The sequence below is a fragment of the Ailuropoda melanoleuca genome, chromosome 14 (assembly GCF_002007445.2).
Source record: "Ailuropoda melanoleuca isolate Jingjing chromosome 14, ASM200744v2, whole genome shotgun sequence".
Classification (NCBI taxonomy): Eukaryota; Metazoa; Chordata; class Mammalia; order Carnivora; family Ursidae; genus Ailuropoda; species Ailuropoda melanoleuca.
The window spans coordinates 5,812,466-5,835,932 of record NC_048231.1 but is presented as its reverse complement, the minus strand read 5'-3'; the positions used below and the strand labels follow the sequence as shown (position 1 = coordinate 5,835,932).

General features: G+C 40.1%; 1 protein-coding gene across 4 annotated transcripts in view; it reads left to right on the top strand.

Annotated features, from left to right (window-relative positions):
* Positions 1-22,897, top strand: part of PPP2R5E (protein phosphatase 2 regulatory subunit B'epsilon) — a 146,403-nt gene extending 123,506 nt beyond the window's left edge. For 2 of the 4 annotated variants that reach the window (XM_011217898.3, XM_002914163.4), the window contains exons 6-14: positions 4,470-4,600; positions 4,722-4,781; positions 5,762-5,870; positions 7,247-7,300; positions 7,403-7,453; positions 9,654-9,773; positions 14,105-14,232; positions 16,510-16,611; positions 20,882-22,800. In XM_011217898.3, coding sequence (XP_011216200.1) covers positions 4,470-4,600; positions 4,722-4,781; positions 5,762-5,870; positions 7,247-7,300; positions 7,403-7,453; positions 9,654-9,773; positions 14,105-14,232; positions 16,510-16,611; positions 20,882-20,981 — 855 coding nt within the window. In that variant the 3' untranslated portion in view covers positions 20,982-22,800. Of the gene's footprint in view, positions 1-4,469; positions 4,601-4,721; positions 4,782-5,761; positions 5,871-7,246; positions 7,301-7,402; positions 7,454-9,653; positions 9,774-14,104; positions 14,233-16,509; positions 16,612-20,881 lie in introns of all 4 variants that reach the window. The other 2 variants (XM_019793957.2, XM_011217900.3) reach the window with 2 other exon arrangements.
* Positions 22,898-23,467: the final 570 nt, after the last annotated feature.

Genomic DNA, 23,467 nt, shown 5'->3' with positions numbered 1-23,467 from the left:
CGCACACAAATGGGAAACAGTACATTGAGCAGAGACCTTGCTCTTTCATTAAGAAACGCTCCAATATTAGTGTATTAATAGGTGTTTCCTCTTGAGGCTGTCAAGAGGCTGAGGCTGAGGTCCCTCAAAAGGGGACCTTCCTATCCCCTGCCTCATCCAGAATTTGGGGGGCTTAGTCCGGGAAGGGTGCTAGCAAAGGTCTCATTCTTTAGCATGCAGAGTTTTATTTAATCCTTTTATTTTCAATAAAATTTTCACTTTACTGTGTACAATGTCTTGAAGACTAGAGACTTGTGTGTTTATGCTCTCCAGACTTTGATTGGAAATCTTCAGTCCACTGCTTGGGACATGGATTTGGGAGGTCTTGTTACTCTTCCCACAAACTTTGAACCAGCCCTCCTGTTTTTAGCACCCCACACCCTTGCCATCAAATATATCTGGCGTCTTCAATTCTTAAGCCTTTTAAGGGTTCTCTGGTGTGAACTGGCTTGCTTCTTGTTTGGCTTCCGTCCCTGCTGGCAGAATGGAAAAACACTTAGCAGAGTGGAGAAAGAGGAAACCTAAGATAGTTACCCCTTGCCATCCACTTTCCATCTTTGAAAAATGTGCAGATTTGTCTCATCTGCTCTCTACTCCTCTCTGCCCTGTGTGTTTCTGCCTTTTTTTATTCCTTTATTCCCATCTCAGGGAGGGCTCAGGAGGAGAAAGTTTCTGTCTCTCATGTCTGATTGGGAGACCCTAACTGCCTTTTTCATTCTGCCCTTCTCATTTCACTGTAGATTTTTTATGAGGTTCAAAGGAGGGTTCTTTGGCTAAATCACTCCATGGTTCATCCCTGTTTGTTAGCTTCAGGAAGCCTGGTTTTGTAAACTAGGAGTCAGCATGTTGACAGGTCTGTCTTTGCTCTGTAATCACCTTGGAAGCTCTCCAGGTTCTTTTCTCTGACAACAAGGTGCTGCTATATCATAGAGAATATAGTCCACTAGGCATTTACGGATGCTGGGTTATATTTCTCATTGCTTCTTTGTGGGGAGTATATATATGACTAAACACATATTTTGTTTTGGAGATCAGAGCTCATCCTACGCCCCCTTTTTTGGGCCTGTGCATTAATATGCTTTTTTCTTTTGTCTTTTACACCATAAAATCATCAAAAATGTGTTCTATAGAGCAGCAGCAAAGTAATTTATATGCTGTAATTTTTCTTTCTCATAGGATGTTTTATATATATTTTAACATATATTATTTATATATATATATATATATATATATATTTGTGGCTCTGTAAATTACTTAAATTAGATGCCTGGTTGGGGCGCCTGGGTGGCACAGCGGTTAAGCGTCTGCCTTCGGCTCAGGGCGTGATCCCGGCGTTATGGGATCGAGCCCCACGTAAGGCTCCTCTGCTATGAGCCTGCTTCTTCCTCTCCCACTCCCCCTGCTTGTGTTCCCTCTCTCGCTGGCTGTCTCTATCTCTGTCAAATAAATAAATAAAATCTTAAAAAAAAAAAAAAGTTAGATGCCTAGTAATGCATGTTTTTTTGAGGGCCTAATAACATTAACATAACTAATTTAACATTAGTTAAATAATTTTTGCTTAATTATTAAATTTTCGTTAAACTCTTAAGATTAACAGTACCTACATAAGCATGGTTGATTCAGGTTTTGCTAACAGTACTCCCCCTCAAACTTTTTTTTTTTTTTTAAAGATTTTATTTATTTATTTGACAGCGATAGAAACAGCCAGCGAGAGAGGGAACACAAGCAGGGGGAGTGGGAGAGGAAGAAGCAGGCTCATAGCAGAGGAGCCTGATGTGGGTCGATCCCATAACACCGGGATCACGCCCTGAGCCGAAGGCAGACGCTTAACCGCTGTGCCACCCAGGCGCCCCCCCCAAACTTTTTTTTAATTTATGTTGGTTGCAAATTACTCATTAAATCGTTTTACAGCATTTAAAAATAGAAATCAAATTAAAAAAGAGAATTTAAAAGGTTTATTATTTCCATTAACAAGGACTAGGATGAATACATTAGAGATCTTATGTCATTTTGTGTGTGTGGTTGATAAGAGATACTTACCCCTGGGGCCTTTTTTTACTTATAAGGGCCACAGACCTTTCTTAGACTGTTTCCTGTGGAAACGTATAGTTGACTTTCTCATTGCTTTCCCGATGGGCTCCAAGTTTGTTGAGTAGTGTGTGTGCGCGCAGCAACAAGGACAGTTCCTGGCATATGCAGAAATTGATTGGTCGATTGCGTGGCTAAATGGGCAGAGAGATGGCAGTTCTTTTAACATCATCTTCTGTTCTGATAGGCTGCTGGTGAAGGTATGTGCTGTTGAACCTGCCATGAACACTCTCCTTTCACTTCAACCTTCTAATTTCTTCATAGGTCAGCTTGGATGTCACTTCCTCCAGAAGCCTTCCCTATCACTCTGCTTCTCCCAACCAGAATAGATTTGTCTGCTATGTATTTAGCATCCTAAACCACTTATGCTGTTCATTTACCTGTACCCCTCATTTAGACTACGCTCCGTGAAAGCTGATTGTGTCTGTCTTGCTCGTCATCGTACCCTTGACACCTTGCCCAGTGGCTGGCTCTTAATAGGCATACATATTTATTTGAGGTATTCATTTTTTGGTTGGGTGGGTGGATGGATGACATTGTGTAGCCAAAAATCGCATCTGTCTCGCTGCCCAATTTTGAAGATTCTCCTTCAGTTGGTACTTCCTGCCATTATTTGAAGGGCCATTCTTTGTCTCTGATTTTGTCTTCTGTTCAAAGAAAAGCAGCAAGCAAAAGAAGATAATTTATTTGATTACTGCCCACTGAGTTACTTTTCTGCTCTCGGCCGCATGTCTTCATCACCTGATTCATGCTTGTGTATGTCTTGATAGCTTTTTTCATAGTTAGGTAGTCTGTGTTCATTTGTATACTGTCTATATGTTCTTGAAATGTTTTACTATGAAGTCAGCTTCAGTATAAACAATGAGTCTTGCTTTGTTGTGATGATAATGAATGTATGAGGCACACAGTAAAATTCAACCAGTCTCCAAGTTCGTTCTTCCGCTAGAGAAGAACCTGCCCTCTGTCATTTAAAAAAAATAAAGCCTTATTGAGATATAATTCATATACCATAAAATTCACCCTTTTAAAGTTTATAATTCAGTGTTTTTTAGTGTATTCACCAACTTATGCAACCATCACTGCTATGTAATCGCAGAATACTTTTTATCAGCCCCCAAACACCATATTCCTTAGCAGACATTCTGCATTCTGCTGTCTGTATGGATTGGTGTATTCCAGATGTTTCACAGAAATGGAATCATACCGTAATTGGCCCTTTGTGTCTGGCGTCTCTCAGCAAGATGTTTGAGGGGCTCATCCGTGTGGTAGCATGTATCCGTATTTGTTCCTTTTTACGGCCGAATACTAGTCCTTTGGAGCGTGTTTCGCTCATCCCCGATTAGCTGGCGGGCGTTAGGGATGTCTCCGCTTTTGGCCATTGTGAGTCGTGCTGCTGTGGACGTTCATGTGCAAGTTTTTGTGTTGACATGTTGATGTCAGGCTTCAGTTTTTAACTTTAGATTACAAATAAGTAGAAACTTAACAAGTGTTATTCATGTATAGCATATATACAGAAACTGTAAATGTTTGTCTCAGTGAATGTTTACGGAGTGAGCACACCTGTTTAACAAGAACCGCGCTCTACAAAGAGAACATTTTTGGTATCTCTGGGGACTTTTACATGTTGGCTTTGGTTTAGGTGGTTCCATTTACCTGCATGCTCAAGTAGAGCTGAAGGCTTCGTCCTAACTGTATGTTTGGAACATAAGCTGAGGAGCTAGTTTATGTTATGGTAGTGCAGCAGCGGAGCTCACACACGCTAGGGCCTCGGTTGCTGGGGTTCAAATCCCAGCTCTGCCATATGTGTGAAACCGTGGGCAAATTGCCTAACATCCCTGTGCTCCGATTTCCTCATCTGTAAAATGGGGATAAAACTACCTCATTGGTTGGGGGGGGGGCGTCTGTCTGGGTGGTTCAGGTTTAGGTTAAGTGTCCAACTTTTGATCTCAGCTCAGGTCTTGGTCTCAGGGTCATGAGTTCAAGCCCCACATTGGAGTAGAGCCTACTTAAACAAAACAGAAAGCTACCTCATAGGGAGGATTAATACAAGTAGATGGCTTAGAAAATTGTGTGATGGTCCTACTAAGTGCTGTCTATGTGTTCTCTTATTATTGTTGGTATGATCATTGTTACTGTGCCTGTCTCTTATCAGAATGTAAGCCCCTTATCTGACTTATGTGTCACTGTGTGTCCAAAGACTAGCACTGTACCTGGCACATAATAGATACTGAATAAATTTTTGAAGTGAAGGAGGGAGGGATTTTAAATGATGAGCGGCAGAATTCCTGAAATCATTTCCTGAACCCACTTTTGACAGCTACACTGTCTTTCATTTACAACAGCTTTTGGAGCTATTTGACAGCGAAGATCCTCGGGAACGGGACTACTTAAAAACAGTCTTACACAGAATTTATGGCAAATTTCTTGGTCTTAGAGCATTTATCCGAAAACAGATTAACAATATTTTTCTAAGGTAAGTGGAGGGTGGGGGGAGAAGGAGAAGCAAAATTGGTGGTTTTATAGAAGTCTTAAATAAACTTCAAATATTGGAGCATTGTGTACTGACTTTATTCTTTCTTTTCTTTTTAAAAAAGGTTTGTTTATGAAACAGAACACTTCAATGGTGTAGCTGAACTGCTGGAAATATTAGGAAGGTAAGCACATTTTTAGCTAATTGCTAATCTCAGGTGAATAGCATTTTGAAAATTAGATTCACGTGGCACAGGGAAATGCTGACCTAGATCTCTTGCTGTATGTACACTGGGTGCTCTAATTTGTGCTTTTGTATGTTTCCCAACTGACTCTACAAGACATGATTTCTTGTTCCTCCTTGTTCCACCATTATGCATTGCTAATCCTACTGGAATGACTGAAAGAGCTAACAGTTTGTTCATTGCTGCAGAGACAATACATCTAATTGCAGTCAAGCCTGTTATTCCACAACATCTTATTCTTGTTAGTTTCTGGGCTACCTGTCCTTTGCCATATCTTTCGAAAGCAAGTTAAATTAAATTGGAAAGATTGCCATTTTCAAAGGAACTATGTACCCAGGTGTAGTTCTTGAACAGCTGCTGCCAGGAGAAGTGGAATGAATTGGAAAGAGACAGCTGTTGTGTGTAGGTTTTTATACACAAGGGAGGTTAATGTGACTGGACAATGTGATTACTTAGTTTCCCCTCCTAATGTGAGGGGAAAGAGAAGGTGGAGTCACATGGTTTTTTCTGTGACTTCCCCAGGCGGGGGCTCTATGTCTATGGTATTCTTGGTCGGAGAAGAAATTTCAGGAATAATGTCCGCAAATGGAAAGGGTCATAAGTGAGGAGAGCAAGCGATTGTGGGGGGAAGGAAGAAGAAAGAGTTATTGATTACAGAAGCTTTCAGGAATCATCCCACTAGGTGTTAAGAGCATAAAAGCCTGTGCTAGGTTATCGTAAGCAACTTTTCTTAATTTCTTTCCTACTTAAATGTACCTTTTGAAGTAACTCAGAGATCTTGAATGTCACTGGGTGGGGTTTGGGTTGTTTTGGACCAGACGTAAACTGATTCAGATGTAGCCTGGTCTTCCGGGAGCGGGTTGTCTCAGTTTAGCTGGTTGTGATCACGCTGCTAATTCATGTTTCTTTTTTTTCCCTAGTATTATCAATGGCTTTGCTTTACCTCTTAAGGCAGAACACAAACAGTTTCTGGTGAAAGTGTTGATCCCTTTACACACTGTCAGGAGCTTATCACTCTTCCATGCTCAGGTAGAATGTTATGCAACTACTTTTGGGAGCAAAATTAAAAGTTTACAAACTCAGTGTTTCTTTGATATTGATATTTCAATATAAAACGCTTCGCAAGGAAAATGTATGCTGTTTTTTCTTGTGCATAAGAGAATCATGGGAATATTTTTCAGGTGGGAGGAGCATTTGTTCAGTCATTTTACAGAGAACTTTGAGGAGTTGCCTAGTAAAAATTATATATTAAGCATATGTTGCGTTTAATCAAATGTATGTGGGTTTTCCAGATTTAGAGCTTTGGACATGTGTAATCATTTTGGAGTATTCTGGAATATTTTACCTCATCCTCATTTGCGTTAGTCTATCAGTTGCTCTTTGCCCCCTCTTCTAGTTAATTCACTATTTCCTTCTCACTTTCTACACACAAATAAACATACTCGCAAGTCAACAAATCAGTATTTTCACATCTTTTTATTTTTTGCCTCCATTACTTTAAAAAGCATACTCTGTCTTGTCCCAAATCTGGTTTCCGTGCTAACACTGCCTTGTGTGGTGAGCATGTCACTAGGGGACAGATAAATGATGTAGTGGCATTTGAATTTTAGTATTCCAAACCAATGGGAATGTTTTGAGTTTGCATAAAAATGTCACACATTTTTCTGAGCAATGTTCCTCTTTAAATGTGAAATTCTGTGTTTCGAGGAAAAATTAGTCCATGTGTTTCTAATTTAGAACACCATCAAAATGTTGTTTTGCAAGGGTGGATTTCTTGTCCAAAAATCTTTACGAGCCCTTTTACAAATCTTGCCTATAGTTTTTGAAATAGGCTATCACATTTCATGAGCGTGTAAAAGAATTCTTACCTCGGTGAGCTAGCATCAGATGTAAAACTCTTCACTCTTCCAACTGTGGCAGGTACAACCTTTTATGTCCTCATGAAATGGCTTCATTTCACATGGGCCACTTTAGGCAATCAGCAGGGTGCTTAGTAAGTGCTGCCTGCGTTTTGTCTAGGACTCTTCTGGAACTGCAGTAAAACCCACTACTGTCAAGATTGGCAAAGAGAGAAAGGAAGCCCATGAGATGTAGCTTAGATTGTATGTAGATGAGATACTTTCAGAATATACTGAATGTGATATTTCTGCTTTTCATTAGCTGGAAACTTCATGTCTCAGTATTCATTTAAAAAAAATTCCCCTGGGGTGTTGTTAGTGTCAATCTTTGGCTTGAAAAAGTAGCTTTTTATTTTGCTTTATATATATTTTATTTTTAAAATGAATTGAACATGAAGTTACTAAAACCAGAGTCTAGAAACGTTTTAGGAAGTTTTAATACGTCTTTTGAGTCCTTTGGAGTATATAGCATTTCCAATGTTGTCTTTCATTTTTCTGTTTCTCCAGCTGGCATATTGCATAGTACAGTTTCTGGAGAAAGATCCTTCACTCACAGAACCAGTAAGTATTTTTTCTGTAATTTAAAAACCCCTCAAAATGATTACCTTTCACGGAGTATATATGGAAAATTAAGTGCCATTGTCTTTCTCCTTTTCGTTTTAGGTTATTAGGGGGTTAATGAAATTTTGGCCTAAAACATGTAGTCAAAAAGAGGTAAGTGCTTAATGTTGGTGTGTGAGGAACTTACAAGATATTCTGCAGTGTGTCAGGCTCTGAGCCAGTTAGTGTGTGTAAAAATACATTATTTCATCTGATCTTCATTTTATCGCTGTAAAGTAGGACTGTAAATATTCACATTTTACTAGTTTTCAAATTGAAGCACAGAGAACTTAGGTAGCCTGTCTGAGTATGCTAAGTATAAGTGAGTAGGCCAGAATCCACCACCCTGATTCCTGAACCCTGGACTTTATCACGCTCTGCTCAGTCCCAGGGAAACCCTAGTCAGGCTCTGGTCATGTGTCTCACTGTCTAGCTTTATCGAAGTCAGATAGTGACCACCTTTCTAGTGACCACCTTCATGGCATGGAGGCGTTGGTGTTTCTGTAGATAGATGCTACAGCAACCTGCCCACACACCCCACGTTAAAATATAATAGAGATGGGATCTTACAATGTATAATTTAAAAGTATATTACAGACCTTTAGTTTCAGCTGTTCAGAAGTGGTGCTGGAAATTTCTGACCTACGATTATTTGTACTTTTGCCAAGACCTAACCAGGCACGTGCCATGTGAGGTCATGGGGAAGTCAGTCTCTTAGCTTAGAGGCGAGCCTAGCCAGGTGCCACAGCTGCACTCAATCTTCTGTAGAAACCAGGCGGAAAATGTCCAGCAAGAAAGGTCAGCTGTTAGTTTGACATTTGGGGAGAATCTTGGGAGAACTTCTCTATGTATCTTGGCAAATGGCAAGGGTCTGCTGCATACTATGTATTACTTTTAACAGAAATATGCGCCTTCTCAAATCAGCTTCAATTCTCCAAAACCCTACTTTACACAATTTCAGAAAGTCATCTAATTTTTTTTAATACCTGTTTGACAAAATTAAGGTATATATTGTTACCCGGATGCACCTCAAGATATGAAAACATGGTCATTTTCATATTTTAATTGCATAGTTAATTGTTTTCTAAGGTAATTATTTTTTTATGCCTAAATAGGTAACTGGTTTTTAGTTCTCTTGTCGGTTTTCCATTACAGTTAAAACAGTTGACTGTGTTATTGATTTGGCTCCATTTTGTGATCTGAAAGCTGGGTTTCGGGGCGCCTGGGTGCCTCAGTCGGTTAGGCATCCAGCTCTTGATTTTGGCCCAGGTCATGATCTCAGGGTCCTGGGATCAGCCGCATCAGGCTCCCTGCTCAGTGGGGAGTCTGCTTGTCTCCTCCTCCCTCTGACCCACCCCTTGCACTCACTCTCCCTCTCTCTAAAATAAATAAATCTTAAAAAGAAAAATTAAAGCTGTGTTTCTTTCTTTTTTTTTTTTTTTTAAAGATTTTATTTATTTATTTGACAGAGGTAGAGACAGCCAGTGAGAGAGGGAACACCAAGCAGGGGGAGTGGGAGGAAGAAGCAGGCTCATAGCAGAGGAGCCTGATGTGGGACTCGATCCCACAATGCCGGGATCACGCCCTGAGCCGAAGGCAGACGCCCAACTGCTCTGCCACCCAGGCGCCCCTAAAGCTGTGTTTCTTGAGACCCAGAGTGCTGAGCCTGGGAGTCCTTGTGCTTTATAGTGAGCAGTTGTGCACGCTTGCACGTGCATGTACGCGTGCACATTGGGTCAGGTGTGCTCGTAGGTTTAAGGTGGTACCTGTGTGTGGTGAACCTACTCATTTGTGTCTCTCTGGCTCTCTCTGTTCTGTTAACTAGCGTATCCTAGAGGAACACCCAGCACATGGCAAGGGCTGTAAACACTTAGCGGTAGCTTCCTGTGCCGCTGTGAACTTTAGTCCATCCGTGCAGGAGGCTGTTCTCCCATTGTTTGAAAAGAGTGGGGGGCAGGTACCAGGTTGATAGCAATAGAGAGGAGAGCCCCGCGGAGACATTGCTGTTTCCCAGGGGCCCTGTTGCAATGTGTAAGTGCCCCTTGTTCTGGGTTATAGATGTAGCACATAGAGGATTTTTTCCAAAGTCAATAGAATCATACTTTTAAAGCTATAGGGAATTTGCTCTTAACAAGTGCCCTCTGCTGAATTCTTTGTGACATGAACATCTAACATAAGACAATGCCTAATGTGTTCCTGTTTGTTTTTATGTGTAAATTTTTCTTTAAACATCATACACTCTCATGGATCCTCACCATTCATTTGGATTTTTAAATGAAGTACCTGACATTTTGTGTTTTGTATGTACTTACAGGTCATGTTCCTTGGGGAGCTGGAAGAAATATTGGATGTGATCGAACCATCACAATTTGTTAAAATTCAAGAACCTTTGTTTAAACAAATTGCCAAGTGTGTATCTAGCCCGCATTTTCAGGTTAGTGGTAAAGGAGGATGAGCCGGAGTGGCCTGTGCAACATACGTAATTTGGTTAAATTTTATTTATATTGAAAGACGGGTAATCGGCACTAGCTACCTGTTGTTTTTTATTTGCTGTTTTCTCATACAATAGTAATTTTCATCATAGCCTCGTGTATCCTGAACACGTGCAGTGTGACAGCTCCTTTGATGGTGCCCTCTGCCTAGTAACTTCAGTTCTCACTCTACAGGGAGGGTGTTATGATTTTTACAGATGTGAACACTGAAGTTTGAAGTGGTAAAATAACTTGTCTCAAATAAAATGGCCCAGTAAGAGGCGGACTGGCCAGCCTCCTATACAGTGTAAGAGAGAATGAGAAATAAAGCTCAAGAGGCAAAGAGAATACGCATATGTACTGTGCCAGATGCTTTGCATACGTTATTGTAAACGTCACATAATCCTCTGGGCTCTACCCTCCCTGCTGTTTTCTAGATGAAAACATTGAGACCCAGAATGATTTGCTTAAGGCTCCAAGTTCGGAAGGAGTGGAGTCAGTTAGGTGTAGCTTCTTGAGAAAGCTGGTCACCTTCCCACGGCACCGCTCTGCCTCCTTGTGGCCACTCCGGGGATCACAGGGAAGCGAACCCGGCAGCCTTTTTCTCCACTGGGGCTGTTGCTGCAGCGCTGCGGAGCCCGCAGGCGGAAAGGGGGTGATCAGGAGCCAGGACATGTCAGGCTTTAGATACTTTCGCTGCCTCACCAAAGGGCCATATCACAGACCTTGATGGTGAACTCTTCACATACCACCCGTCGATTTGGAGAGAATGTTCAGATTGTCGTCGGTAGCGCAGAACCGCACAGCCAACGTGGTAGACTCCGCGGTGAACTTTTCCCCTGGGCGCTCGTTTTCCCTGAATAGTTAGACACATTGGCTGTAGTAGTTCTAATTTTTGATTCAAAGACATGTTAGTGTAACAAGGCAGTGATCTTGCGACAGTCTAGAGATTGTACCGCAAAGCCCCCCTTCACAAAAAGTGGAAAACATTATATGAACCATTAGGTTGCATGCAGATGACACAACACATGTCTAGATAAACAAAAAACAATTGCAGGATACTGTGTAGGTGTTTTGCACATTATGCATGGCCTGAGTGCTCAAGCATCTGGATCGTCTACCTTATTTTCCAGTTTTCATCAGGAGGTTTGACGTTGTGGAAAGCAAGGAGCAGAAATCTCTCTCTCTCTCTCTCCTATCAGAACTCTCTTTTAAGATAACCAGGAAGGCTTAAGTGATGCTCAGAAGCTTAGAAAGGAGACAGAGTGTCTAGTCAGCTGTGGCTGTGTCCATTCAGGCTGCTGTCACAAAATACCACAGGCCAGGTGGCTTATAAACAGCAGAAATGTATTTCTCTTGTTTCTGGAGGCTGGGAGTTTGAGATCGGGGTGCTAGCACAGTTGAGTGAGGCCTCTCTTCTGAGTTGTGGGTTTCTTGTATCCTTACTTGGCAGAAGGGCTAATGATCTCCCTGGAGCCTATTTTATAAGCACTAATCCCATTCACGATGACTCCATGCTTATGACTTCAGTACCTTCCAGAGGCCCCCCTACTAATGGCATCATCTTTGGAAATTAGGATCTCCACATACGAGTTTTGTGGGTCCACAAGCATTCACATCACAGCAGGCTTCTATAACAAAACACCACAGACCATGTGGTTTAAACCACAGAAATTTATTTCTCACAATTCTGGAGGCTGGAAGTCTGAGATCAGAGTGCCAGCCTGGTCTGCTTCTGGTGAGGGCTCTCTCTCTGGCTTGCAGATGGCTGGCTGCCTTCTCACTGTGTCCTCACATGGCCTTCCTTGGTATGTATGTGAGGAAAGAGAAGGAGATCTCTCTCTTCCTCCTGTTGAGACCACGAGGCCTATTGGATTAGGATCCTGCCCTTATGACTTCATTTAACCTTAATTACCTCCTGAAACTCCTATCTCCAAATACACTCACATTGGGGGTTAGGGCTTCAGCATATGAATTTGCGGGGACAATTTAGTCCATAGCAGAAAGAAAAGAGAATTTAAAATTGTTTGACAGAAGTGAAATTTAGAGCAAAAGAAAAGACAGTAAAGAGGTTCTTCGTTATTCATTTGTTGTGTTCGTTGGTGCATCCAGCAGACATTTTTTGAGTGCCACTCTGTGTAGCCACATGCCTTTCACTCCTCACCCCCCTGGTGTGGCCTCGGGGTCAGAGGGCTTCAGCTGGAGACCACATCAATGTGCAAGCAGGACGGTGGGTCCCAGGAAAGTAATGATTCTGTCCTAGTGTTAGACATGCTAATTTTTACTTTGCCTAGGCAGTGCCTTTCCAATTTAAGGGGCTTTGCTGGCTACTGACTACTTTCTTTAAGCGATTTTGCATGACAGCAAACAGATACGTTGATAAAATACTTGTTAGCGTTAAGTAGCAAGTAAACATTAGACTCCTAATTAGATGTAGGAAAATCCTAGGTTTCTCCTTTACCAGCATCCTCCTGTGGTCTCTTTAAAACTTCCTCCTTTCGTTTGTGAGTTTCAGAACAACTTCACCCCCATTCCTCCTCTTGTCCCTCTTTTTCCTTGGGCTCTACCTGCCTCGGCCACACCACGTGCGCATGGTTTCCAGTCCCTGTGGGCACCTCTGCCCTCCTTTCCTGTTACTCCCTCCGCCTGGAATGCCTTTTCCTTCTTCGCTTCATCCTTTAGAGCTGGCTTAGGTGCTACTTCTGTGTGGTCCTCTTCTCCCCCAGGTCATCCAGATTGTTCATTCTGCTCTTTTCCCTCTTTGCACCAGCACTTTGTTTCTTCTGTCTCGGTAACAGGTAAACAGCATCTGGGTAACAGGTAACAGCATCTGTCGCAGTTTCCGTGGATAGGCTCATAGTGGATAGGCTCATAGATGCCCGTTTCTCCACAGGCACTGGAGCGCCAAAGGAATAACAAAGTTAAGAAGTTAAGAGCAGTGACTTTGGAGTCTTGTCACTTGCTAATCATGTGGCCCCGAGGCGATGGCTTACCTACTCTGGGCTCATTTTCCTCATTTGCAAAATAGAAATAATGGTACTTGCTGTGTGTTCGTTGTGAGGATTAAATGAGGTCATAAGTATGTGGAACACTTAGCACGGTGCCTGGCATAGAGTAAACATTCAATAATGATTGTTTTCTTTGTACTCTCAGGGTCTAGTGCCTCATGAGTGCAGGATTGATTTTTTTTTTTTGAAGCAAGTTGAATAATGTAAATGGAAAGGCTTAATTCCTCAGAGTCTATTGGTGGGTACATCTTGTACCATCTCATTAAATTATTAAATCTAAGTTTAATTTAAATTTAATTTATTAAATTAGAATATAATTTCTTAATCTGGATGAGTGAAAGAAGCCACTCTTTTCTTTTTCCCTTCTAAAAACGACCCTTTTTAGAGATTTTAGCTTTTTTGAGATTTTTGGTTTGATTACTTTTTAGATTGTTTAGGTTATTTTTTTGAGGCCTGCCTTTGAATTCATGGAGTCAGTTGGATAGCACGGGGGCCAGAGAAGAAGGGATCGGAGCTAGCAAGCAGGTGTGGGTACATCAGTGTGTCTAAGTCCAGAAACCGAGCGACTTCCTCCTCGCTTACCCAGTTCAAAGGAAGGGACCGGAAATAAACTTTGGAAAGAGTCTGGTCACTAGACTAGAGTCCCAGCTTTCACCATTTACTAGCAATGTGACCTTGTGAGGGTATTAATCTCTCTGAGCCTCAGTGTCTTCATCTGTACAGTGAACCCAATGGTACCGAGTCCCGGCTGGCGGTAAGGACGGCACATTCTCCCTGCACTAGGCCCAGCGGCTGGCCAGAGGGGGTGCTCAGCAAATGGGACTGCTCCGCAGAGATGAGCAGCTGGGTTTTTCTCAGCAGCTGTTGCCCGATACCAGCTGTGTGCCGCGCCCTCAGGTTGATTTGAAGTGTATGGGATGAAACAAGTGAGCCAGAAGAGGGTTAAAGACACAGGGACAGCGGTGTGCATCTAGAAGTAGAGGAAAGGGGTTTGGAGTTTGGGGGCTGGATGGGGAAAATGTGGAATCAGATGAAATGGGCAGTATTAAAGGAGAACATAAAGAAATAGGCAGCGAATCTTTTTTCCTTCCCCAAACTGATGAACCACTTTGGAACTTTCTAAAATTTAAATCCACAAAAATGTAAAGTGTGATTAATATTTAATTTCACATTTGATTGAATGATATAAAAATAGTCTTAAAATATTTTTGGAGAGATTTTAGTTTTGTTTTATCTGTCTTTTTCTCTCTCTTAATATTTTCTTTTTCTTTTTTTTTTTTTTTAAGGTGGCAGAAAGGGCACTGTATTACTGGAATAATGAATACATCATGAGTTTGATAGAAGAAAACTCTAATGTCATCCTTCCCATCATGTTTTCCAGTCTTTATAGGATTTCAAAAGAACATTGGAATCCGTAAGTTTTCAGTTTCTCCCCTCTCCCCACTTCTCTCCCTCCCTTCCTCTTCCCACTCTCCTGCCTCCCCCTTCCCTCTCTCCCTCCCTCCTTCTCTTTTGCTTAATAAAATGTCTTGAATGCTTGGGATGCTGTGCCTGTTGGGGAAGACAGATACGTGAAGAAGCCTATCTTTTAGAAATTCACTGACCTGGTTAGGGAGACTCACAAGTAAATAGACACTTTACAAAGCAGTGTTTTTTTAAATGCTGTTATGTTAAAATATCTGCTTACTTGAGGGGTTCCTGATTTGTCTGTGAACGTAGCAGAACTATTTTGGGGATGCTCTGGAGTGAAAGGAGGGTTTGCGGATATTGACGAGGTGGTGATGTTCAGACCGAGTCTTACAGGATTGTGGCAGGTGAATGGGGTGGGGGAGGCCGTTTGGTAGTGTGGGTTCTGTCCTTCACATTTAAAAGCCCCAAAATGTAAAAAGCACCTGTCAGGTTCTGAAACCTGTGAGTTTGGGAGGGCTAAAGTACCCAGTTTTGGGGAGGATGCTGGCAGATGGGGTTAAGAAGGAGAGTGCAGCCCACATGAAACTTCACCAGTAGAAGATAAGGAAACACTAAGGAGTCGTAAAGAGGAAAGTGCCTGAATTGATTTGCATTTTAGCATGATCCATTTCTTAAAAAGCAACATTGTTCATGTTCTCTAGGAAAAAACAAGTTTAAAACCTTGAAAGGAAATGTTTAACGTCTAGTCCTATGAAAGTTAAGCATTCTGCATTTGAATGGCTTCACATGTTACTCAATGGAATAGAAAGAAAAGTTAGTGTGGTATTAGATATTAGTAGATGTAATTAAGTATATTCACACTATGTGTTTTAAAGTTTTGCATACAACTAAAATATCACATTTCTCATTTTTCAAATTTGCCGTATTTTTTTACTAAAACTTGTAAAAATAAACAGCTGGTAAACGGTGAAGTCTTATCATGCAGGTAGTCTCTTGAGGACCTAAAGAGTGGTTCCTGCGAGTGTCTGTCACTGCTCAGTGTGCTGTATGTGGCCCTTCTCCATCCCTGCTCATTGTACATGAGAAGGTCCTTCACCTCAGCAGAAGAGAGCTGAAGGTTTCCTCTTAATGGGCACAGGGCAGAGCAGCACAGCAAGTACACTTATGTTTTGGAAACATCAAACCCCTGGCTTATTTAACCAGGGCCTAACTTACCAACGCCTTCCTCAGTGGTATTGGTAGCAGGTTTGTTGCAAAACAGGCATACCATACATTTTTGTGAAGGGCAGCGCTATTTAGAGTCTAGTCTGAAGATACCAAGCCTGTCATGGGTGTAGTCCTCACGTTGTCAAGAGCTTATTCTTCCTCTTGATAAAGATATGCTGCCATTTTGGCCATTTAGCTGTTCCACAGCTCACTGTAGCCATCACCAGCTTGCCAGTCACCTTACCACGGTATGTGTTAGGTCAGCAAGGAGACTTAGCAGGAGTGAATGGACTGAAACAAATCACAACTAGAAACTTAACTCCTGTTAAACTACCCAACTTTCAGGGGTTTGGTATATTCTTTGAATTTGAATAATATATACATTATTTGTTTCCATGAGAACAGCTTTTGATTTTGATGAATTGTATATATTATCACTTTAAAAATGAAATTCTGGGGGCTCCTCGGTGGCTCAGTCAGTTAAGCATCCAGCTTTTGATTTTGGCTCAGGTCATGGTCTCAGGGTTGTGAGATCGAGCCCTGCATCAGTCTCCAAGCTGGGCGTAGAACCTGCTTAAGATTCTCTCTCTTTGCCCCTCCCCCCACCTCTCTCTCTCACTCCCTCTCCCCCTCTCCCCCTCTAAACAAACAAACAAATAAATAAATAAATGTAACATTCTGTGCAAATTCAAGTCTCTAAGGTTAGTCCTAGCACAGGTGCTCCCTTTTAGGGTGAAGTGGATTTATTTTTATACTTGTCTTTTTATTGAATGAAGTTAACAAGTGCCCACGGGCAAGTCTGTTCTGGGTACCAATAATTAGAAGGGCAAAATTAGATTTTTCTTTTTCAATCCTGCCAGCCCCTCAGAAAGATACCTTGCGTAGAATAGTAAAGAATGGAACTCTCTTGATGTGGAAATGAATTGTAGGTCCTTTCTAGTTGTTTCAGCTAGGAAGGGATGGAGATTTTGCAGTACAAGGAACTCATTCAGACACAGGTTGTGCTCTTGCCTTCTCCATGCAGCTCCCAGTACGTGAGACTAACTGACACGTTCTCCTTCTCTGTGCTTCCCAGGGCTATCGTGGCGCTGGTGTACAATGTGTTGAAGGCGTTTATGGAAATGAACAGCACCATGTTTGATGAGCTGACAGCCACATACAAGTCAGATCGTCAGCGGTAACTTTTTAAAGCTTTTTTGTCAGCTGTGCATAAAACTGTTGAGTTCTTTCCTTGCTCTTTGCTGCAGTGGCCTGACTGCACCCGAAATCATAAAGCAGCACAGTTTTATTTATTTATATGTTCATTTCTGCATGTTCGTTAGCTGTGTCTTCATTAGTACGTCACTAGGTAACAAAGTACAATTTTAGGAAAGGCTGCTTTCCTCCTTCCCTTCAGTAATGTTTCTCTTCTGCCTCAGGGTGAAGGGCCTGGCACGTCGCTGATATTTCAGGCCCATGGAAGGGGACTGTCGGGTAGTTTGCCATCTGGGTTCATGCCCATTCTGAACTCATTTGAACCACAGTCGAGCAGCTCTTGTGTACTTGACTCCAGCAGCAGGAGGGATAAGCCGCCATTTTTGTTCAGCTCTTTGGCCCAGAACTTACTGCTCTGGAACACAAGTTCATTAGTAGTTAAAGGACAGGGAAAAGAATATGGAGGTGAAGAGTCTGGTATTATACAAATCTTAAAATGTCTGAGACCAAAAAGGAGGAAAAACCAGTTGAACACTTTACAAAACGCTTGTGGCTTAATAAAGCCTTTCTTGATTTCATTTACATGATTTTTCAACTTTGCTATTTCTCGTTCAACATGTCTGGCTTTCCAAAAGATGTTGTCGTGGTCCGTTTGGGCTGCTATAACAAAATGCCACCAAGCTCTGGGTAGCTTATAAACAACAGAAATTTATATCTCTGAGTTCTGGAGGCAGGAAGCCAAGGTCGTGGTGCCAGCATGGTTGAATAAGGGCCCTCTTCCTGATTCATAGCCAGCACCTTCTCACCGTGTCCTCGCATGATAGACAAGGACAAGGAATCTCTGTGGGATCTCTTTTACAAGGTCACTAATGCCATTCATCAGGGCCCCAACTTTATGACCTAATCAGCTCCCAAAGGTGCAGCTACTGAGCGCATCACCTTTTAGGGTGAGGATCTCAACATAAGAATTTTGGGTGGGATGGGACACAAATATTCAGACCATGGGATTGACATAGTTGGTGAACTTCAGGAAAGTCTAGAGAGATTGTTAGTAGTTGGGCTTCTGGTTTGGCTTGGATCTGGAAGCAGATGTCGGCTTTATGTATTATAAAACCATGGACTTGAGAAGATCCCAGGGATGTGCACGAGTGTTCACACCCAAGACCCCGCCAAACCTCCTGAACAAAACTGTCTCTGTTCCCCTTGCTTCTTTGCTTGGCCTGATGTTGCATGTGTGGCTTGCATTTTACTGATAAAAAGAGCAAGGAGGGAAAAGATTGGGTGGCGGGGTAAAGGACTGTCACAGTGATTTAAAAAAAAATTACCAGGATGTGGTTGTATTAAAGAGCAGTTTAATTATGGAATATGGCAAGTGTTTAACCATACACAGAAAAGGCTGGGATATTTTGTACAGTATTGGAATAAACACCAGTTGTTTGTGCCATACTTGTAATTTAAAGAAATTTTAATGTAAGTATTTACAGTTGTTGTAAATCATTACATTTGTAACCCTCCTTGTCTCAAACTTCAAGTCTTTAAAAATGTTATCTAAGTAGAGGAAATAAAGGGCACACTTTCATACTGTGGCACACCATTAAAGAGTGTGCTGTACATAATGTCCTTTCTTTTTATAGCAGCGGAAAACCCATAATTATTATCCTAGTTCAATAAGGATTAAATAAAAATCTGAAGATCCCATTAAGAGAAATGAAGCCCTTATTTCAAAAATATTCAGATTGAATTAAATTAATATTTGTTGAATTTTGGTAGTAAAACTGTTTTCTGATCATTTATCATTTAAGCTAAATAGACCAAATTCTTGGAAAAGATACCTATTAACCAAGGGGTCCAAGAATAGACGCAGCAAAGTCGATTGTGAAGATCTGGTGTATTAGAGTGACTTATCCTGAGCAGACTTTCTTAATGAGAGAAGGATTTTTTTAAAGTAAGGGTAGTATTTTGTCGAATGAGTAATGGAAGATAGTGCTGAATAGATGGAAACATGGGCTTCTCCCTGGATGTGGGAGTAGGAAAAGAGAAAAGAGAGATTTATTTGGTGCTATTAGAGAAGAGCTCCCTGTAGGAGTTCATTTCTGGATGGCACCAAATTGTAGTGTTTCGGTGCAGATCAAATTTTTACACAAATCTGAAAATGGTGAGTGGAAAAACTGACTAACACTGTTAGATACATATGCCAACATATGTGTTATGTGCAGCTGAGACTGGAAGAGAATTGACAGTATCCCTATCCCTAACATGACAGCGGGGTTAAGCTTTGCAATTTCCACCTACAGGGAGAGAGAAAAGTAGGAAAGAGTGGGACAACAGTAACTATTTCAGAAATATTTAGAATTTTTGAAGATAAAGTTGTCAGTAGAAAAGATGTGTAATAATTCAGCGTAAAGTTCATCTGGAAGAAAAGTGCCACAGATAAATTGTATTGAATGCCGTAAGACTCTTGAGCAAAGATGTGAGTGAAATGCTTCAGTAGCAAGTGTTTTAACGCTGTCAGCACTTAATTTAAACTTCAGATTAGGGCCTTATGAACCTAACATATGTTTAACCTGTGTTATAGTTGAAAAAAATTCCTAAGCCCTTGCTTACCACCTTCTTTTCCATCCAAATGAAAAGGTTATCGATGTTCTATGATAACATTTATTTAGACCTAATATTATTCCTATACTTTACTGAGAAACCAAAAATGATTAATTTACCAAACAGCTTACAGTTCAGAATCTGGAATTCATAATGACTGGAGGATCATCTAATTTTGTCCCTATTAAATTACCCAATAGATAATCGTTTCAGAAATTGTTATGCCCTTTGAAATTCACATTGTATTCCAGATAGCTGAAACTAGTTCCAGTATACAAGGCCCAAATTGCCAAAATATTAATTATGAAATGATAATATAATTAGTATATTACATAATTAAATATTTCCTCAAGACTTGTGGGATGAGAATATAAAATTGTTAGGTATTTCTAGAGTTTTTTTTCGGGAGGGGGATGAGTTAATTTGTGTTGGTACAGATATCAAATAATTTTTTAAAAAATTGGTGATGGCATTAAAAAATATGAGGCATAGGAATTATATACAAGTTTCACTTAACCTATGTGGACTTCCCTAAGTAAACATTGTATTGTAACCCAAGTTAAATCCTTGCTTGGTGAAGTAGCACGAGGACCATGGCCCCCATGCCTGAGATGGCAGAAGCCCCATTTTCAGGAACTATATGAATTTATGGATTCATAAATATTATCTGACTCTGTTGTTTATTGGTTCATCACAGTATGAGAAAGCTAGGGACAGCAGTGAATTATTTTTAATAGGAATTGACTTAATTTACAGTATAGTCATATATTCTTCTGTTTTATACTTCTTGCCTGGTTGATGTTAAAACTAACATCCTTTCTTTTATAAAAATATGGTGATCTAAAATGTCCTTGGCAAGTAAAATTTGTTGACCCTATTTTGGACATCTAGTTTTTTAGTCAAATTTACTAAACAGTGAAATCTGAAAATCTGGAAATTACTGGTCAACCTGATATGAGCCAAATTTGAGGACTTGGAACATTAAAAATTTGATTCATAATAATGTTAATGAAGTTCTTTCCAGATCATTAAGACTGAAATCACAAAAGAAAGAAAATTTCATTTGGTCGTATATATATATATAGGTATAAAATAAGTTAATAACTTGGATTTTGTGGTTTACTAATAAGAATAAGATTCCGCTAAAGAGTTTAATACACTTAATAGAGGGGAAATAGATAATACTAAAGGGGAAGTATATTTTCTTGACTTACTACTTTGTCTGCATCAGTATAATCTCTAGCATTCCCTTTTGAGAAACTATTTGGAGGCAAAGAGAAAATTAAATTTAAACTAGACCCCATGTAAAAATTGCTTAATGTATCTTTGGGTCTTTAGGATAACAGATACATAGAAACGATCCCCATTTTTATTTTAAAGTTAACTTTCATTATTAAGCTAAGTATGAAGGAATATTAATGTGAAATCTTAAAATAGTCTTGTCATCTCTTGCTCAATACATTAATACTACTTTTCTGTGCATGTAAGTGTGCAAGGAAAAAAAAAAGCAAGAGAAGACACCCACAAGCTAATGCCAAAGTTTTCAAAGACTGCTTGTGAAACCTAGATGGGGGAAAGTATGTCAGAGGGGCAGTTATTGTTAGATAATCTTTTCAAACTTTCTTAGTTGTTTACCTTATATTCTGTTTTCTCCCCAGTGAGAAAAAGAAAGAAAAAGAGCGTGAAGAACTGTGGAAAAAACTGGAGGATCTGGAATTAAAGAGAGGGCTTAGACGTGATGGCATAATTCCAACTTAACAGAAATGATGACAGCAACATCACTAACCTGTGGAGTCACACATTTATGTAGTAGAAGATGGAGCAACAGTTTTCTGTATTGTGCAACTTTGCAGTAGATTTCACATTTGTTTCATTATTACAACAGCACTGTATATACCTGTCTCTAAGTAAAGGAAAAAAAATAAGGACTTCAATCCAAAGTTTGGACAGTAGATGGACTTCTCAGAACTTTGCAAACATAATCATTGTTCTAACCCTCTTTAAAAAACAAAAAGCAGTCTTCAAAGATCTGTTGATGAAATTGCTATGTTAAAATTCTATTATCAGGCGTTCCTTATTTATCCTTAGCAGAGAGTATGAAACAATTTTTAAATGTGAACAATCTTAAATTTAGCTTGTCTTTCTGCTAAGCTGTTAAATGTATTTATAGTAACAGAAGAAAACAAAAGACTGTCATTTCCTTATAAGTTTGTATGACATCCTCCTCTGGATAACTTGACTGTAACTTAACATCTTTTCCTTTTGCACATCTTCATGAGTTGAATGTCCATGTGGAAGGGGGCCAGGAATTTTAAAGGTCCCTGATACAAGTTTTGTTGACTGGAGTGAACATCTTTCCAGTAACCAGGTAGCCCTGGTACTCCTTTAGTTTTAAAATTAGGAGTAAAAGAGAAGAGGTGATAAACATAGTAGGGAAGGGAATTTTGGATTCATGCATCAGTTTATGGTGAATCCAAATCAATGTCTTGAATCCTTTGAAAACAGGCACTGGGACATCATTGACCAGTATTAGTTGCATACATCATTGAACACACATACCAGAGATGTTCGAGATATGTCAGAAAACATCCTTTTGGACCATTTTGTAATAAGAAAGACAAACACTAAGCAGTACAACCATGAAATTGATCGCCAGGATTGTGAATCTAATTGGGAAGAGAGTTGAGCAAACAGCTTGGACTGTTTGGAGTTGTTGCCTTACTTTTTAATATGTATTTATAAAGTATTCCAGCAAAAGAGGACGTAGCTTCTGGGAAAAAACAAACATATTACAGTGTTTTTTGTAGATTCTCGTTCTATATCTCATCACAGCGCCAGCCCTGTTTTTAGCCAGAAAGGATTCAGGATAAACATTACTATGCATTCTGAATTGGATGCGTATTCCTAACTACTGTATTTGTTACCAAAAGTGGTTCTACAAATGCTACTGAAAAAAAAATCTGGAAATCCCTAATGTCCTGAGTATTAATAATAAAGTTTAAAAATGCTTTTATATCAAAGGTGCATTGTGACCAAATTGTTTAAGAAAAAAACAGAAAACAAAACAAAATTTAGGGCTGTACTATACGTATACCTTATTGGCTCTCTGCTCTGTATTTCAAAGAGGATTCTTACATCTTGGGGGATAAAATGCCAATGAAATTTGTGTCCAGTATGTACTTACCTGATGCGGTTGCATTGTTCTGTACTGAAAGATGCGTGTTTTGGAAGTTATTTTCAGGATGCTTTTGCTTGTTATGGACGTGGCGGCAGTGAGTTGATAACCCTAAACCATCCCCTCCAGCAGTATTCGTGGCATCGAGCCGATTCTGTGTTCATGTACTGAGTTGTGATATTAGCAAACATGAACATACAAACTGTTGTTGCTCTTAATAGAAATATAGTATCAATATGGACTTGTATATTCTCTTCCTTCCACTTAAATATAAAGTAGAATATGCAGTTTTATTGTTTCCAAGAAAAAAGGAAAAAAAAAAAGCCGCTGACCTTTCTCCCCTATGAAGTGTTTCAGGATTATCAGGTCACAGTTTGTGCATAAAAGTATGCTAATTATGGATATTGTCATCTCAGTAACTTTGTAAAACAAAAACAAAACTTAGCTATGTTAATTCTGAAAAAGAAACAGCAGTAAAAGAGGCATATGCAACACCCAACACAACATGGTTTAATGGAATGAAGAGATTTTTTTTTTTTTTTTTGAGAACATTAATGGGGATTCAATGTAAAGCTGGCAGAGGCTGCCAAAATGAGACAAGTTACTTTAGAAGTGCTGGAGCAAAGGTGCAAGTTCAAACACTAAAGATAAAAAATAAATTTGTAACAAAGCATCTCCTTTAGCCCTTTTGATTTGAGCCCATTAGCTTTGAGTCTGCATTACATCTGCTTTTGATAGTGTAAACTTTTGTTTGCCATCAGCTCATCCTTTCAGATAGAAGAGATGAAAATCACAGGTTTATGAACTATCTCTGCCCATTACAATGAAATGCAGTCATTTGAAATGAGAAAGACGAGGATCCTGTTCTGCACCTTTCCCTGACCTCCAAGTTACGGTGAGGACTGCCCAGATACCCTTGCTGTTAATTCTGTATGTCAGTCATTCCAAACTGAGAAGAACAAAGCCCGATTTTAGACATATTTACAGAAGCAATTATAAATATATGTCTAAAATGTATAGGGCAACTTCTGAGAAGAAACACTGTCTTTTCTTTTTTAACCGAAAGTGA